This window comes from Stegodyphus dumicola, chromosome 3 (assembly GCF_044657685.1).
Source record: "Stegodyphus dumicola isolate Sdum_Otavi_A_Nest chromosome 3, ASM4465768v1".
In the NCBI taxonomy this organism is placed as follows: Eukaryota; Metazoa; Arthropoda; class Arachnida; order Araneae; family Eresidae; genus Stegodyphus; species Stegodyphus dumicola.
The window spans coordinates 44364393-44382343 of NC_140770.1; the positions used below are offsets into that span (position 1 = coordinate 44364393).

The 17951-nt window shown below is 31.2% G+C and overlaps 1 protein-coding gene and 1 long non-coding RNA gene across 3 annotated transcripts in view; one reads left to right on the plus strand and one right to left on the minus strand.

The window, feature by feature from the left end:
* LOC118198837 (ankyrin repeat and fibronectin type-III domain-containing protein 1-like) overlaps positions 1-17951 on the plus strand; it is a 1134269-nt gene that overhangs the window by 347609 nt on the left and 768709 nt on the right. The window contains exon 4 of the mRNA XM_085812822.1: positions 15276-15421. Coding sequence (XP_085668948.1) covers positions 15276-15421 — 146 coding nt within the window. The remainder of the gene's footprint in view (positions 1-15275; positions 15422-17951) is intronic.
* The window catches only part of LOC146997975 (uncharacterized), a 131074-nt gene that overhangs the window by 43722 nt on the left and 69401 nt on the right, over positions 1-17951 (minus strand). The window lies entirely within an intron of this gene.

The window sequence follows — 17951 nt, forward strand, 5'->3', positions numbered from 1 at the left end:
GACCTGGTATTCTTAGGACATTTTTAATTTTATTGAAGGAAATTAAAATAATAATAATAATCAGACTGGCTATTTTAGGGCTAAAAGCGACTGCAATTTTAAGATTCCAATTAAATTTGGACGATTATAATGCATATTTATTTATACATACTAGTAAGATACAGAATGCGTAAAATAAAATCCTAACTTTAATTTGAAATAACTCTTTAAATCTAATTTTTTTCTGATTGTATACCCTTCCTATTCTAAAAACAGTAACATGCCTGCAATAAATTTCTCTGTACTGCCTCATTTCAAAATTTATAATAGTTTTCATAAAGCGCCTGTGAACTTTCTAAAAAGAAATGTCTTTTATCCAGTAATAATGTTAAATTTTGCAAGCTAAACCTTAAAATTAATTAATAGAAAAAATATAAACATAATTTTATTATTTTTATTTCATTTTCAGTATCGTAACCTACTCAAAACTTCTTGACCCCGGATAATAAGTCACTAAATTTATCATGTTACTTTCTCAAAGTCCCAGAATCCCTCAAATACTCATCCATGTAATTTAATTCGCTTGTTATTCTGTGTTCATGGACAAACATGCTTCATCATGTTATTTTGAGAGTGCGCTTTGAATATGCTTGCATGGAAAACAAAGGATTCAATTCAATTATAAAATAGGTTATTCCTTACTTAAAGTCTAAATCATCAGTAATGGTTTGATTAATGTAAAATAAGAAATTTCAAGCTCCCATTTGTTTAAAGATTATTTAAAAGCATTTGATTAAAACCAGAAATTTCTTAGTTTCACTTATTGATGTCATCTGCTATTGCAATATATGTTGAAATGTTTCTAATAAAATTGTAGCAACATTCTTCGACGAGCCAGGGAGCTTTTTAGAAGGGAAGACATCAGATACATTGAAATTGACAGCAGCGATAACTTGCTTTCACTGCTTTATTACACTGACTGAATAATCTGGGAAACAAGTAACACTATAGAAAAAGTTGACATAAATATAGATACAGATATACCTATTCTCTGCTCGTATTTAAATCCTCTATTCGAGTCTACAGTTAGAACAAATCACACATTTAGAATTCGAATTTAGAACAAAGAAGTCTTCCAAAATGAAAACTCGAACATATAAAGGTTTTAGGATTTTGATGCTGTAAACGAGTAAAGTGTGCTGTACCCTTGTAAGGATTCGAACTCAGCACTTCTCAAATACGTGTCAAATATGCCTACAATTACACCACGAAAGCATGCGGAAAAGAGGGAGAAAATACCTTATATAGTACTCCTCTTTTAAAGGCGGTTGGTCATTCGGGGATTCAGTTGCCAAATCCCGGAGGTGACGAATTATCGACCCCAACCTTTTAGTTCGGGCGCCACTTGTAGAGTCTTTTTTATGTTTGAGACTTGAAAAATGTGTATTGCCCTCGCCGGGGTTCGAATACCGTACCTCTCGAATACGAGTCGAGTACGCTTCCAGTTACTCCACGAAGGCACGCGGGAAGGAGGAAGAAAGCATATTATAAGGTGAAATGAAAGTCCATTTAAAATGCAAGAAAAGTTTTAAAATTATATATTTAGAATATTAAGAACGCATATTTTAAGAAAGACTGAAGCCACATAAAATGGCTATTGTATATAGTGCCCGCATGAGAGAAAGTAACTTTAATTATTTTATTTTATGATAAATTATTTTCATTAATTTATCTTTTTTAAGGAAGATTTTCAATATCATCATTTTATTTCAATGTAAAGTTTTAAGGTATTATATTTTAATAAGCCAATTATTATGATTTACATTTTTACTATTACTTCTTCGCGTAGTTCTCACAATAATACAAATTAGTTGCCTGAGTTTTTTCTGAATTTTGAGAGATTTAGAAAACCTCACCTGCAGTTACATACTGTCGCCAACTCTGCCAACAATCGTTCCGACTTCAGCCATTTTCACTGACCGACATTAAAACGCGCCATTAAAATATTTGAGACAACTTAAGTCCACTGTTTTCTCGATTTTAGTTTCTTTTGTCGACATTTCTTAAATTTTAATTTCAGCTTATGTTATTTTATCTATTACAAGCACAGGTTGTGGAGAATTTTTGTATACACAAGTGGTAGCTTCTGTTTAACTTAAAGATTTAATAAATAGGTTATTTTAACTTTCTTAAAACGTTTCATATTAATTCAGACAACTCTATTATTACTCTAATAGGGTTTGAAGATTTTGTTTTAAACTTCTACAGAACTGGACCCCTATAAAACTGAATCTATACCTATCACATTCTAAGATAAAGAATCAAATGACGACGAAATTACCTCGTTGTTTTCCTGTGCTAATTTTTTAAATTTATATACCAATTTAAATTGTTTTTTACTATCTCTACTTAAAACTGGTATTTAATATGCCAGTTTTTAATTAGTCCAAAAATTGACGCAAAAATCTGACGCTATACGTTTTGCCAAAAATTGACTAATATTTTACCCATATTAGACTAATATTTTACCCTGAGGGTAAAATATTAGTTAAGAACATTTTGCTACTTCATCATTAGCAAAAGTTCCTTTGTGAAAAAACTTAATTATAAAAAATTATATCATGCAAAGTGATTTTTTTGGTCCTGAACCACGATCCATCGTTGGAAAGTAGTCAGCCTTCATTTTTGAGTTAAAATAAAACTCAGTAGAAACGAGAATACTTTATTAATGCTAAAAAAGGATAATTTTATTAACGCTATTTTGCAGAAGTATTTAACTGAACCCCTCATGCCCCAAAATTTCTTTCTAAGTGATTTAATAGATTCTTTCTCGAAGAATAAGCATTGATTAGCATTTTGCCAGCTTTAATCGGAGACCGAATTCTCGTTGTTTAAAGTTTTAATCATATTCAGTCAGTTTTTTAACATAGAAGACATTTTGTCATTGCAGAATTTCAAATTTTATATCATTGTGAACTACATCCATTTCAATTTCAAATCAAATACCTTCCACCTCTGTATTTTAAAAATTAAGTTTAAGATTTTTAATGAAGCTATTTAGTGCTTTTTTAATAAATTCTTTGTTTTAACAGAATACCAATCTTTCTTACCTCGCCGCTCGTAGGAGCATTAATATACTATGTTATTCGAACTGAAATTGTAAAATGTTTCACAAATTAACTGCAGATGGAAACACTTCACTCTGTTTGCATGCTAAACGTTTTGTTTTATTTTAGTTTCTTGCAGTATTTTTGAATACACATATTTGTTAACTATATTTTTATTTTTCAGAAACAACATTAATTTTTTCCCTTACTTATTTTCAACTTATTTTTATTTTCAACTAAGGTAGCTGTTTAACAATAAGTATTGTTCTTTAGATAAGTGTTTCATTTTCGATTACAAACCTTTTAAAAATAAAACCTAAAGTTGATTATACAGCTCTCCATAAAATGTTCGCTGTATTATTACATTAAACTATTATGAAATGACTCCAATATAAAATCAAAAAATACATAACAGAAAATCAACGGCATTCAATAGTTGTCACAATTTTTTTATCCCGAAATATCAATTATTTATTTCCTAATTCTTAACCTTGAGTAATTTTTTATCTTAGACGGTTAAAACATACAATATACGTAATAAAGTCTGTAATGAGCATACTATACTGAACTGATATTGTTTCTCACATTATACATATCACTAAAGAAGAAAATAGGAAATTAATCTTTCAGTTAAAAGAAAGAGAGCTTATCAGAGAAAACAATTAAAACTGTTAAACTAACAACGCTAATTCCTTCCTAATTAAAATGGATAATATAAAAGAGTTTCAGAGTTCTTGCTTTTTTATATATCTAAATGCTAATCAGTTAAAAAAATTGTCTGTTTTTAATTTTCACAACATTTCATTTGAATGTATTTAAAGCAAATGCTTCTTTATAATTGTTTTTCAGAACATTCATAATACCTATCAAAATATTAAGAAAACGAAAACAGACAAAACAGAGAAATTCTGAAACATTTTTATTTTTATCTCGTATTAAAAAAGTTAAGATTATTGATTCTTTATTTGTAAAATTATGAAAGAAAAGAGATTGGAACAAATACAATCCAAGAGGTAAACAAGTACATTTTGTTTTCGAAAACAAATGCTGCCGTGAAGGAAAAGAGGACTAGCCCTGGGGAAGTTTCCCAGTTCTTCTTATCTTGCTGATATCGCCGTGCACTCTTTTTGAGACTAAATTATTCAGGATATTTCCCTTTCTTCCCAATGCTTTTGAATTATATGTGTTATCTATCGCTTAAAATTGTACTCTTGGAATTTACTTCAACATTTAATTGCAAAAATATGATTTAAAATAATATTTCTACTGTAAATTCTATCGATCTAAACATTTGATATATTCGTGAAAGGAAATTTCCCAACTACGCTCTTTTCTTTGCCATTCTAATAACAGACAATAAATTTAATTTCAGCACTATAGTCTATTGGAAAGAATTTTTTGTTTGCTCTCTTTCTCTTGCGAAACCTAGTTTTATGCCGAACAAGATACTGTCTCTTTCTGCTTTTTAGATTTTCGGATACTTATACCATTTGTCTTTCATAGCTCGTTCGTTCAGTGTAATTCAGTTACTTCAGAGCTCCTGTTCTTAATAAGGTTTTTTCTTATTTTATTCTGTTAAAACGTTTAAAAATATTCTTCATAAGCCTAACATTACACAAGACATACAAATGTATGAGCTTAAACGTATGCTACGCAGCTCTCAATATAACGGGCCATTAATATTATGCAAGAAAGGACTTTCCGTAATGCATTTTAGGATAACAAAGTTTTCTACGAAATGATTGCAAAATGTGAATCTTCTATGTACATAATTTTATACAAAAGTATTATTTGTAAATTAATTTTGCAATTTGTCCAACTAATGGCAGAGAAGTTAAACCGCTGAATGTTGTAATGCGACCCAGGTTAAAATCTCAAAGAACGGATTTGCTGCTTAAATATTGAGTTGTTGCAAATGAGATGGACGATGTTAAGGATGTTTGATAACTAAACTAATAAAAAGGCGAAGAATACTTGTTTAATTAAAGTAGATCCTAGCTGCATAAATGCATTATTGCGGTGGCCAATTATAACATATTTGTAATGATCAATGTCTCTAGAACTGATAAACGTCTCCTGTGCCCTATAAATTGACGTGTCATTGGCAAAGCTTTTCTTGAATTAAATGTTTCGCGTACCAGAAAGTCTAATACTCTCTCAGAAAATTTCAACGAGGATAAATGAAGTATAATTTATAATTTTCTATCTTAAATCGCTGATTTTCTGTATCGTTGACACCGCCCTGTTTTGTCGGAATTATCAATACGCAATAGGACTCCATATCTATACGCAAGTTTCGGTTGCTTAAAGCATAGTTTATCGTATATTTGTCGAATATCTGTATACTATTGAGCGGCATTTATCGTTTCACCTCACCGAATGGATAACTAATGAATAATACTGAAGGCAGACCGCTATACAATAAGCAGCATCCTCTTCAGATGAAAATCTGCCTTCGAAGTTTTTCCTGGAGCGTCTTTTACTTCCAACCAATGCGGGTGAAGTAGGATTGTCGTAGAGAGAGGTCCAGAATCATAGCAGGTGTAACCAATGCTGTGGAGCCGGGTGGCAAAACTTATAGAATTTAAGAAGAATCTGGGCTTCAGAATTTAGAAACTGCAGAATTTGCTCTAGGCGGCGAAACTCCTAGCGCTGGTCCTGCATAAAGTGTACTCATTCCATTTACGGGGTCTCAAAAGAGTCCTGTATTGTTATTTTTCGTCACTACCTCCCCGTTCTGGGAGTGGGTAATTTGCGCGCCTGTTGCCTTCTTTGAATGTGGTAGCCCTTTCTCAGGCTCCCTCTCCGGAATCAAACCCTGATTCCCCATCGCCCGTTACGACCAGGTAGGCGCGTAATCTACCATCGACAGTTGATAAGGCAGACACTTGAAAGATACGTCGCCGGGACGAGCTCGTGCGATCAGTCCAAAGTTATACAGAGTCACCGCAGCCCTGCATAGACTATCCAGTTCTCATTCATAATTATATTTCCTTGCAGAAACCTTTTTTCTTTATTTTGTCTTCAGGAAGAATACTATTCTTCCGAACTCCCTGTTTTGTTCCCACAGTGAATTCGTGAGGCACCTTATTTGTTGAGCTCCCTTATTTTCCTGTTATTATGCCAAGCTTCGTGAACAATTGAAAAATATATATGAAGTGTTTGGCTATTTATTGCACGGTTTATCGTGGGTCTTATCCAATTAAATCCTTTAATTCGTTCAATTTTCTCTGAAAAATTTCCCAATTTAAATTTCTAAAGGTGAAACATCTGTAACTGATTGGGTTCAATGATTCTTTATAGCATTTAATGTTTAATGCAAATTGAAAGAGACAAAAAATATAATTTCAACAGCTTTATGAAATGAGTTGCACTAAAGGTTTATATAACCAGGGCTTTCTTTCTTCTGCTGCGAGGAAAAACTTGACGTGCATTCAGCGGTATTTTATTTTTAAGAATTCAGTATTTTCGTAAATTCATGTGTAATGTGATTACGAGCCTTTTCCCCCAGGAAATGCACCTCAAATGCAATCCCCTTAGGCAGATGGTTTCCTGCTCTTTGCAATTTATAGTTAAATCACTTTAATAGCATTTTGAAGGAATATCTACAACTGACCACTCGCCTCATTTCTATTGCATATTTCTGTAATAAAATATCACTAAGATTTCTAATCCCTTGGAGCCATGGTAAATTTTGAACATTTTTTTAATATTTTCGTAATGATAATAAAGTTTATGGCTGTATTATATTTTAACAACAAATTATGAACACAATTTAGAAAACATATTATAAATAATTTGTTTAAACAGAATTTTAAACTATGTTATGAAATTCCTTTTTTTAAAATCTGCTTCTACATTTTTTAATATTTAGAGATTTGTTGTAATTTTTGTGTGTATTCCTTAACATACATTATACAAAACTGTGATGTACGTTTGGATAGTTTTTATTAAATTTAATAAAACATATTTGGGTCATACATAGTGAAAAAAGAATATCTGACGAATTTAGTTTAAATACATTTTAAAAGAAAATTGCAAATATACCAAAAGGTAAGAAATAGTGCTAGATTAAGTAATTTAATTTAATCTAACAGACTGACTCAACAGACTATACCGGCGATAGACTGGTTAAAGGTTCAGAATGCATTGCCGCTACTGAGATTAACAGCTAGAGGACAAATAGCATGCTTGCGGTACACTAATGTAATCATGCTTTGTTTAACCTTTCAATTTCCTCCGTTTTCCTCGTTCACCTACTTAATTTGCATCCTGGCAAGGAAATGCGAGAGGAAAAAAGAGAATTCAGAAAAGAACCAAAATTAAAATAATTGATTAGTTAACTAAAGGAAATTCTACAGAGTCAATGAGTAACGAGATCTTGTCTGTGTGAGAGAGGAAATTTCAAAACCAGTCTATTTAGAGTTTTTTTAGCCAACGTCCGTGGGCACTATCGAGATGGAATTTAGCGTGAAAATGTAAGGGCTTGCCTTCACATCGTTCAGTAAGTTATAAGTGCCTGTAGTTGACGTTCGATGATTATAGAAGACGTATAATAAATTTTTCTGTCTTTTAGTAATGTATGAACAGTTTTAATGTTCTGTATCACTAAAATAATTTTAATTTTTCAATTTTTCTTTTTTTTCAGCCATCTGTATTTCTCTTTTATTGCTTCTATGTTTTGATTTTTATTAATTTTTTCTGCCCTTCTTAGAATGGCCAGTCAATTTCGTGGTCAAAATACGAGAGCAAATTTGAAGTAGTTGTTAGAAAGACTTACGAATCCCAATCTGCGTGATTTTCAGGTACATAAAAAGAGATCTCATAAAATCATAAATTGTGAAAATGTTTAGCAAGAAAAAATATAGTTCTTTTATATCCTTTTCTTCCGAACGGAAGAAGTAAAAGTGTATTATTCAATATCTTTTGAATAAAGCCCTATTTTCCATCGTTTTCAAACATCCTGTGCCTTTATCAATGAAGTTTGCAGGTGAATTTGATAAGTTTCTCAGATTTCTTTGACTATATATCTTTTGCCCGCAGAGTATTGTAAACATTTCCATTGTTAAGAACTTATCCGGAAAAGAGAATATTTCTCTTATAAACCTTGATTATAGTTTGAAACACTAATAGTTTAATCTTTTAGGTTATATTGGGGCCCATAAATATGCTATTAACTTCTGTTAACTGTATTGTTTTCAGTACAAGTATGATTCCACGTCGAACGGTATGAAATTATTACCAAGAAACTTATATTCTTTTACTATTTCTCAATTTCTTATAGTGAAAGAATTGTAAATTTAGGATCTGATATCTGAATCTTTGAATCCCGTGAAAGGATTCGTGATTTAGAAATTCGGAAAACAAAGCACCCCCAATGTTCACTTTATTTGCTTTAATGGAAGAAAATCAAAATTATGAAAATTATAAGAGAATTATTAAATCAGTGGCCCTATATCTAGGCTTTAAGGCTTATCGATAATCAGGGCTTGCACGCAGCTAAAAGTAAAGCTTTGAATTCTTTATTTCTTAGAAGTATAATGCCTAATGTTAAAGTACATTCTTATCTTTTTTGTGTGTTTGTTAATTATTAATTCCTTAACAATGATTCCTGCACCGTAAACTGAATTGGAACGTACATATTATGCAATATATACATTTCTATTATTTCCAATTTCATAATGAGAGGGTGTCTGTACTCTTCGTGGCTTAGGAAATAAAACACAAATAAAGTATTAACTCTCAAACCCTAATGTTACCAATCTTCAACATCCTCAAGCCCCAAGACACCATTAGAGAAACAGCTATTAAGTCTTTTGAATTGGATAAATGTTACGCAAAATACAGTCGTGGCCATTGATGCTTTGATCAGGGATTTATTGTAACACCTTACATTGTTCACTTGTACTCTACAGTCGCTTCCAGGCTGTGTCTCCTTAGTGAAACGCATATTACACGTACACTCTATCTCAGAAGTTTATGGATTCAAGTACTATATTAAGTGCTTTAGAAAAATGGAAAGGAGCATACACACCAAAGAAAAATCTCTTTTGCGGTAAATATTAAAATAAAATAGTAATTTTTATATTTTTATTTTAGAAACAATAAAAAACAGAAGAATATGCGTCCCAAACGTTTATAGAATATTAGCATTTTATCAACTTGTATTCAATTTCAAATTACTTAACACCTCAAAGTCGCCCCATTATTCCGTCTGACGTCAAATATGCGTTTCTCCACTGAGAGAACTATGTTTCGTATTGTCTATGGTTCCATGTTGTACCATATACTTTCGATGGTTGCTTTTAAGACATTCACGGAAGTAAACTGCATTCCATTCTCGTAAACATTCCGAAACATAATACCCCACACATTCTCGATCGAGTTAAAATCGGGGCTGATTGGGTGGCACTCAAGAACAGTGATATTTTCCATGTCCAAGTAATTTTTTGTAGCATTAGAGGTCTGAGTGGAATCATTGTCATGCTGGTGGACCCAATATCGTCCTCCAGTGTTTTCTTCAAATAATGAAAGATGGTCTTTTAGTATTTTTATGTATTTAGACGAATCTTGCAGACTATCTAGAAAGGTGAAACTCACTTTCCCGTTGAAACTGAAAGCTGCAGATAGAATAACAGATCCACTTCCAACTGTTCCTTCTGAAATCACTAGAGGCTTTTTTGTAAGTCATGCAAATATTAAGAATATCAATCAGAACTTTTAAATTCCATTTTTTTTTCGTCGCTGAAAATTACAGAGATCTATTTGTCACAATATGCCATGTGGTTACGGGTTAGTTGCAATCTCATTCATTCGTGAAGATTTAAGAACTGTAATGATCGAGCCATTTTTATGTGAATTATATAACCAGATTCCTTGATTCGCATAAGAACAGTATTTTTCTACATTTGCAATCCACAGGCCCTTGTAATTTGCTGAACTGACCTTTTTCTGTGTCGAAGACATTCTTTGTATTCGCCTGTCGCGACTACCTATCGCTCGGAGTGCTCCTGCCAGTGGTTTTGTCTGACGTGGTGTCTTACGAGACATTACACAATAAATCATGCTTACAGATCTATTCAGAAGTTTCGAAATTTCTTTAACAGACTTGTTGTGCAATTTAAAGTTCATAATCGTATTAACTTCAGCATCAGAAATTTTCGTAGCTTTTATCATACTGAAACGAAGTTCAAATTATCTATTTCCGTTTTTAAATTGGAGGCTTGAGTGAGGGCATTATCGTATAAAAGGCTCACGTTCCCCATCATAGTTGTTACTAACCAACTTGCATAAAATTACATTTGCCTATAAACTTCTGAGGCATACATTTTTTTCTATTTTTATTTTTTCAAAAAACAAACCGGTATTTTTTAAATATTTACTTGAATGCAAGGCACATGTATTTTAAATAAAAATATTTTAATTTGTAAAGTATGTTTAAATAAACATATTTTAATCCGGTAATTTTATATATTTTTATTTTTTAAACATATAATTTACTTGAGTCTATAAACTTATGGAACAGAATGTATGACCAATTTTTATCTTCGTATAGCAAAACGATCAAGTTCATGATGATTCTAAAGTCTCCGATGATCAGTGATGATCGTTGTGTCGGTGCGGCGTGCCGGGAAAATATGCGGCGAAGCCAAATACCTCTCTAGAAATTGGTGGTAGGATAAGACGGGGAGGGGGAAACCCTCCGGAGGTTGTCCTTCAAAATTGGGGACAGACGGAAAAACGTCGCATTCTCACCTGTACGGTGCACAGTCTGATCGTCATTTCCTAGAAATGTTCATTTTTTTCAATAGCTTTTACAGTAATGAATTTAGGTACTTCAAAACTGAATGTGGATCTTTCAGTAGTGAACTGCCATGATATCCTTTGATTTGATAAGAATCTTTCTTTATTCATCCCTCAAGAATTTCTACAAAACTTGTATTTCAAACTTTGCTTTATTAAACATTTATGCATTATCAGAGTATGATATGTTACAAATTTTGATGTTTTGCAAAAAAATGTTTTAATTAGGCCCATCATAGTCCTCAATGATCCAATGTATAAGGATCTTTTATTCGATTTGGTGACAAAACTGTTAAGTATTTTTCTCTAGTATGATCAGTATAACACACAAACTAACGGAAGAAATTCAAAGTACAAAACCTCAGACAATATAAACTCAAATATAAATAGATCTAACAAAATATTAATCTCCAGTTTTTTTACTCCTATTTAAAGCATTTAAAAATAGGCAGAACTACAAATCAGGCACAAAAGTTTAATGTGGATGTCTGTATGAGAAAAATATTCAACATCATTTAATGCTTTTACTTAAACTATACAAACGCGAAACTTGAAATACCTTATTGCTGAAATATTTGTCTTTTAGAAAATTTAAAATGAAACATTGGAAGTGGCAAGTCAAAACTAAATCAAAACAAGTTAGAAATTAAAATTCTACATGTTTATTTCATTGAACAGAAATAACTAAACTAAGAGACTTATACTGAACACACGCAGAAAATACTATACACTGAGTATATCTAACATACGCAGTAAACGTACAATTAGTGATTAATCAATCAATCACGGAAAGCAACGCTTTTTTACTAATTAGAGATACTAATCCTGTACTCCAGAGTTTGCTCGTTCTATAATCTTGATTTATGCACTGCAGTCATCTTTAATGAAATGTCAGTGACTGCTTCTTTTATATCCGTAAATATATTAAAATAATACTTGTCAAAAGATATTCAGCTATACAATTCATCATGCATTTCATTTCTTTGTTTTGCTAGACTTTATTTTCATGCTATATTTATTTGCTCTAACTTCTGCAAGTTCCCTGAATTACGATGTTATTTTAATTATTTTCGGGCTCATTAAAGCTCAATCTGAAATTGAACGACTTCATTTATAGTATCTCCGTTAATTAAACGATTGTTTGTTTCTATATGCAGAACAAAAGTATCATAAACGTGATTCCAAAATGATTTATTCAAAAGGGTAACAAATGCAGCTTTCTAATTAAACATATTTCACGACACTAAGTACTAAATAATTATCTGTCGCATCTGCATGAAGGACCAAATGAGACAAAAAAGAGCAATCAACCAGCAGTTTAAGCAGCATTTGGAACTCCTTCCGCCAAAATAAGCGTCTGTGTATTTTTCTTAATGGTGCAATGAACATTTGCGTATTCATTATAATATCAGACTAGAAATGAATTGATAAAGGTGGAAATTATTGCTAACTTGATGCAAGGTTCCTGACCTGAGCTTCGGAATTTATATTTAGATATGGAAGTAATAAATTTACGACTACCATTAAAGTGCTAAAACATTAACTGCATGACTTTGTAAAGTTGTTACTTTACCATTTCCCAGCTGAATAAGTTTTCAGAAAACGGTCCCTAAACTGCGTATTTTTCATTCCAGGGTCTGAAAGAAAACTGCATTTTTAAAGAAGTTACATATAAAAAAACCATTCATGTGTTTAAAATGAAATACGTATACAGTGAGATAAAAATTTCAATAACCCATGTAATGCTGGCCTTTGGCACATAATAAGCCTATTTTACGTAAAATACCCCTGTGATGTTGGCTTGTTTTACACAAGCAGGTTGTAATAAGAAATTTCCATAGTTTTATATTTTGTTTTTATTACACATCTGAAAATTGTATCTATAACTTAATATTTCATCGCGATACGGTCTATTTTAAACGAAGGAAAGGCACAGTAAGGATATATTTTAGTGTATTTTAAAACGTGCAACTAGCAAAAGTTAAAACATGCAAATTACAATAACTTAAAGCTATTTAATACGCTAATAATAAGACTAAGACTAAGACTAAGAGTTTGTTAATTTACAACAAAACTTTACTAAGCGAAACGTTTACCAAATGCAACACAATGCATTTGTAAAAAGGATTGTTTCACTACAAATTTAATAAGAAAAAAAACCGAACAGACTTAACAATAGGTCAGGTAACGCCATCCAGAAACAGGAAAAATAAACTAAACTAAATAATAGGGATAGTTAAAAAACTAAAACTTTAGAATTGAGGTACCCGTGGTACATATGGGCAAATCATGCTGAAAAAAAGAGGTTTGCCCCTATGACGTACGAACAAAATTATTAAGCCCTTAATAAATCATAATTGTTAAAGCAATAACTCACAATTGGCAAATAAACACGCTAATATAAAATTCAAAATTGTATAATGAAGCTACTTTAAAATGGTGAAAATTCTGCATTAAACTCTATCGATTTCCATGAAAATCTCATACACGTCCTTCTTTATTCAGAAGTAAAAGTACTTTTGGAAGATAAGAACAGTACAAATGAAATTTATAGAAAAGTCAATGGTGGGAGCAAAGGGAAAACAAAGTTATCGCCATCTATCGAGAAAAACAGTAAAGAAACATTAAAAGTTCACATTTTACAATTTGTAGAGTTATGACGAACTGGATTGGAATTAGCATCGTTAACTGAAAATGATAAACCTTCTATAATAATATTCTTCTTCTTCTTCCTTTCTTCTGATAAATCTATGAATGTCAGTAGCTAAATCCAGTTTATCTACGGGTAAAGCTTAATGCTTAACTTCGTTGCACCAATATCAAAATTAAGTTTAAGTTGGGAAGTATGATTAGCTGTCGAAGATATTTTTGTTTCTTTTTTTTCCTCGGACATATGATTCGGGTTCCTTCAGGCGAAATTTTAACCCTCCTGTCCGTGCTGTCTTCTGTATATTTGGCGTAAATAAAAGAATATTAAAATTTAGTTTGAAATATAAACAAATGCACAAATCTTTCGCTTTCCTAAACACAAATCTTGTCTACAAAGTCCTATTCATGATATTTTCATTTTGAATACCACTGGAGCTCAACTAAAAAGCTATTAATTTTTAAAGGAGTTCTGTAGTTTGTTTCTTCAGTTCGTTTTCTTTTCTATTTCCTTTCTCCTCTCCTTTGCATAAAATCATAATATAAAATATCAAAATATTGTGCATTACTATATGGATTATTATTGTGCATTACTTGTATTACTGTTCGAATTAAATATTTTAAACAATTTGTATATATGTCATATTGCAATTTCTACATCAATATTTTGTCATCTGCATTCAATTTTATTTTGGATGTCGATGCAACACACGATTTGAAACAAACAGAAGAAACATAATTTTAAAGCTTGGGATAAAGTTTATTTTATTTTTTCTCACGTTATATATGTGTGTTTAATTACTAAGGTTTTGTAACAAGATTTATTTTGTAACAAGTCTTTTGTGTTGAAAAATTTCAGTACGTAGTACAGATAACATTTTGCGTGAGCCACTTTCTAATGCTAATGAGCAACATGCTTTTATAATATAAAAATAAATAAAATACGTTACGCATGTGGCTTGGCAATACTGTGTTCTCGTGTTTCTGATATAAAGATTTTATCGCTAACCAAAAATGATAGCATTTTTTTCAGTATTAATACAATATATACAATACACACGCACACGTATAAATGTTATATACGTAGAATCGGAACTTACTGTCTAGGAATATGATGTTTGTAAACTTACTTCTTAGGTGGCTGTCTAGGGGCTAAAAAACTAGTCCGATTTACAAATAACTTGAATATTTAATGAAACATGAATAGTTGCAACAAACTACAAAGTAATTACATACGTAGAAGGAAATAGGTGAGATTATTTACAGATGAAGAGAAGGAATCATCTTTACATTCAAACATCTTTTAATCGCGTCATCGTCTTAATGGCGGAATCGTCTGCCTTCTATCATCGGAAAAGTAAAAGATTTATTTTCACAGCTTGTCGCGTCATCTGATTATAATGAACGATGCCATCCCACATATATATATATATATGTTTATGTGTAGAATAGATAGAGATAGCGATAGATAAATAGATAGACAGATAGAGATAGATAGATAGATAGATAGATAGAGATAAAGATAAATAGATAGATAGATAGATTTACACTTCAACCTATAAATATTATTTTGAATGCTTCTTCTGAAAGCTAAATAGTTCAAACAGTATTTGTGAAAAGCTATATGCGTCTGATGTGTGTGTCTTATGCGTCATATTTTATATTACGATCTCTTCAGCGTTTCTTATAATATGTTACAAGCACGTGATGACATATCTAACGCGGTTTCTTTTATTCTAGCCATTTGTCAGAGAAACCATCGATCAAGAAAAGGAATCCACTGCTACGTGCGAAAACGTTGCCTGCCATCATATCTCCGAGCCTCAGCATCGTTCAAGCACCCCTCGATCCTCAAACCCGATCGAAGATTCCGACAATCACGCATAGTAAGTACATGTTCTTTGTGTGCTTCAGAATATATAAGGTTAAACCGCATGCGTAACTTCCGCCTTTCTTTCAGTTTTTTTCATGACCAAGAGAATAGAACGCATTTCTTTATACTCGTACAGATTAAATGTCAGATATTTCATCGAGAATAAAACTGGATGAGGAGAGAAGGGAATAACTCATGTAAAATTGTGTCTGTGAAGACGATAATAATAACGATCAAAGAAATAAGATATAATTCGTGGATTCGGGCATTAATTTTAATTATTAACCTTCCAGCAAGCGCGCTTGGCGAATTTACATAAGCACGCGCGCTTGGCGATTTTACATGAGGACGCGCAACTTGTATTTTTTACTACATCCGTTATTTTACTGTTTTTGGCACGGAAAACGACAGAAATGAGGGAATATTGATACTAAATCTGTTAAGAAATAAAATATTAATCTTATTATTGCAAAATAAAAATGATATCACATTCAAATATAAGTAAATTATTTTTAAGTTCTTATGTTAATGAGATGGAAATGCAATGATGTATTTCATTACAGAAAATTTTTAATTTATTTTTTAATAATTATATTTTAAAATCAAAGCTAATTTTAATATTCATCAAAGACAAGTATAGACAATAAAAAGGAAAACATCTTGGTAGGAAAAAAAGTAAGTTTAGCATTACTTACTTCTGCAAGGAAATTTACTTCTTACTGGTTACAAAAACGCATTTTTAACTAAATTTAATGTTTTTATTTATTTCTAAAAATAGAAAGAATAGAAAATAAGGAATGGAAATCGCTATTGTTCTCCCATCCAAAGGTAATCCTTGTCTTCCTTTTCTTCATCGGATAATTCTTGAAGAATCCAAGCAAAATCAGCTGGTTGCACATATTGTTTTTGCTATGAAAACCGATACAAAATTTACAGAGCAAAATGTATTCAAATTGAAATAACACACGGCAATTAATAACACAAAATTACAAAATACTTGAGAAAACAAATATTTTCAGAAATTTAAAACACGACCACGCGCGTCTCGTAACTTTTATGAGAAGGCTGCCATGTAGCACAAAAGCCCAGTTAAAAAAAAAGTCAAATGACTTCCTGTGGCTCATTCTATGATGTGGGGAAGGGTAGAAAGGATGAATAGAAATAACCTTCAGACGTCTCAACCTCGATATGCGAAAAATGTGCATTAAAAACTGAATTTATCGTAAATTTTACGCATACGCAAGTGCTGGAAGGTTATGATTCTAAAAATGCGAAAAATAGAAATTGAGAAGGTGAGCATTTAGAATTGCATTAGTACTAAATGAAGTTATTATATGTCACGTATATCTCAACATTCACAGATTAAACAGCCTGGATGAAAAATAAAACTTGGAACTTTGAAGAAATAACTATTTTTACGACTGAAAATAATAGACTACAAGTACTTTAATAGGAAACAAGAGATGGTGTAATGCAAATTCACTTTATTCACTATATTTTAATTCAAGAGATTCACTATATTGTAGTGTAAATTATAGTATTAATTTACATAGTGAATTAAAAGAATCGCTGAGCGCGGAAAGGCAAACATTTAATTATCACTTGAATTCTAGACCATATCTGTATAAACAGGCTAATTCTCAATTAACTCAGTCCACTGAGCAGCTTCCCATTTATATCACAGATCAAGGTATTTCCAGAATTTTCTAGATCTATTTGTTCTGAGGTATCAAAAAATGTTTTTATAAACATCCGAGAAGGAACCAGAATGTTGATAAATGGTTAAATATATCATTAAGACTTAGCTAATTTTAATTCTGGTTCTTATTACTCGTAAATAATACTCATTCCAAAGTCCATTTTCTCAAATTTTCAAGAACTATGATATAATAAACATACAAATACAATAAAAAGACACAATTAATGATTACTAAAAATGCATAATAAATAATGCATAATATATTCGTAAAAGTGTACCATGTAAATAAAATAAATAAAATTAAATATTGAGACAAACGAAATATGCAATAAAAATGTTAACATTCTCAGAAAATGTGGTGAATAAATAAATAAGGAGAAAAGTATATGCAACATTGCAAAATATTCAATAATAAAGTACAAAATGACCTTAAAATGTCCTAAAAGAATCCCCAGCAATCAAATCTGCTGTAATACAAAATATAGAAACCCAATTTACGGAAAGATACAAGGAAGTAAATACAAATGTGCACACGAAGTGAGATATGAATTTCTACTGAATATTTAATAATGCTTCAATGAAACAAAACGAATAATCCATACAGAATAAATAAAGTGAGTATAATTTTTGCGCTGAACTATGTAAATATTAAATCCTTACATTTTCCGTGTATTCGTTTTCATAGTGCCCATAGAAACATTTTGAACTTTTTTCAAAACTTCAGTTTAAACCTTGTTAGGAAACAATACTTGTAATTATTAATTAGAATTGATACTCGTCATCGATAATTTCTACCAGATATTATCCATTAGAGGATCATATAAACAATAATTAATCGCAATTC